The following is a 1,604-nucleotide window of genomic DNA, read 5'->3' as shown; positions in this document are numbered from 1 at the left end:
TGATCAATGTTGAGCAGCCTTGGAAACTGAAGTATCAATAGACGGTTTCCATCTGAAGCTCCGTTAGTGCATGTCACTCATTCAATGCATGAGGCCATCAGTAGCAGACTGGAAAACTCTTCCTCTATCGCTACGTGTTCACCAGTCTGGCACAAATTAAATCCATGTCTCTCTTTTTCTTGTCAGGGGCATTTATCCAAGAAGAGGAGTCAAGAATCATAAACAAGCGATGACCACTTTCAGTGTCGTTCCCTCATCTCCTGTGAGTGCTGAACTAGAAAACTATACGTTAGAGAATGGTACTCTTGATTTCGATAATAGTTCATGGTGTTATGCTACAGATGTAGAACTGGCTGTTATCTCCACCTTCATCTGTGTTCCCTGCGTATTTGGACTTCTGGGGAATGGAGCAGTCATCTGGATACTTGGCTTCTGCATGAAGAGGACTCCTGTCACCACTTACATCCTGAACTTGGCTGTTGCTGACTTTGCAGTCCTCCTATTTATAATTCCTATAGTTCTTTTGCCTCTTTTTGAGAGTTATTGTCTTACACTTCCCTTTTTTCTTGTTCTCGTTATGGCTGTGCCGCTGTTCCATTTAATGTTCAGCGTCAGTCAGTTTCTCCTGACCATCATCAGTGTTGACAGGTGTGTGTCTGTCCTCTTCCCAATCTGGTATCGATGCCACCGGCCGGAAAAATTGTCCACCATACTGTGTGCCCTTGTATGGATCTTTTGTTTCCTGGTGCATGGAATTTGTTACACCTTTGTATTTTTGGAAGAAAATGTTAAATTGCTGTATCTTATTTTTGTGAATGCCCTGGTTTGCCTCCCAGTCGTCACTATCTGCTCGCTAGTTCTGGTCATCAAATTCTGCTTTAAAACACAACAGCGTCAGCGGAAGAAACTTTTAATGGCCATCTTACTTGCTCTCTTCTTTTTCCTCTTCCTTGCCTTCCCATTGAATGCCATACATCTTCAGGTTCTGTCTTCTGATTACTTTTCTTTTGTACAAATTTATAGTTTCAGTGCTGGGTATTTATGTGCATCTCTAAATAGCTTCATTAACCTACTGATTTATTTCCTGGTTGGACGAAAGAAGAGGTGTCTGGGTGGAGAAAACTGGAAGCTCATCTTCCAGAGAGTTTTCAAACAGGAGGAGAATGTCCATGGACAAGAACTGCAGCTCTCTGTACAAATCCAAGTGTCAGTGTAAGTGTATATAATTACCCCCCCCCTCAAATTGGAGCATTCTCAATTAAGTTGATACCCTGCAGATTCTTCTAGACTTTTGACTGAAGTTTTGGGTTGATGGAAGCTGATAAATGGATTGAGATAGTCCACCATTCCCTGTGAATATACTGTGCACATGAAGCTCATCCTGCAAAGAGTTTTTGAGGAGGAGGAGGATGTCTCTGGAGAAAAGAAAATGGAATCCTTAGAAAAATTCCAGATTTTTTGGTCCAATCTTATAACACGCAGACGAGCCAGCACTGATTCCGCTGTATGCAATGGGCTGGCTGGGGATCATGACGTGAGGGAGAGGGAAGTAACAGAATATCACTTTCTGCTACTCAGGTCATATCAGCTCTTTGGCTGGTGCC

General features: G+C 42.6%; 1 protein-coding gene across 1 annotated transcript; it reads left to right on the top strand.

Moving 5' to 3' along the window:
- The first annotated feature begins 229 nt into the window (after positions 1–229).
- On the top strand, positions 230–1,216 carry LOC136647601 (mas-related G-protein coupled receptor member D-like). Its single transcript, XM_066623228.1, has one exon. The coding sequence runs from the start codon at positions 230–232 to the stop codon at positions 1,214–1,216; it is 987 nt and encodes a 328-aa protein (XP_066479325.1).
- The last annotated feature ends 388 nt before the right edge of the window (positions 1,217–1,604 follow it).

Source organism: Tiliqua scincoides, chromosome 4 (assembly GCF_035046505.1).
Source record: "Tiliqua scincoides isolate rTilSci1 chromosome 4, rTilSci1.hap2, whole genome shotgun sequence".
NCBI classification, from domain to species: Eukaryota; Metazoa; Chordata; class Lepidosauria; order Squamata; family Scincidae; genus Tiliqua; species Tiliqua scincoides.
The sequence above is the reverse complement of the archived record's forward strand: the minus strand, read 5'-3'. Positions and strand labels throughout refer to the sequence as shown.

Bases quoted from the DNA above. Each gene is read 5' to 3' on its own strand.
- LOC136647601 (XM_066623228.1), top strand. From the start codon at position 230: ATGACCACTTTCAGTGTCGTTCCCTCATCTCCTGTGAGTGCTGAACTA.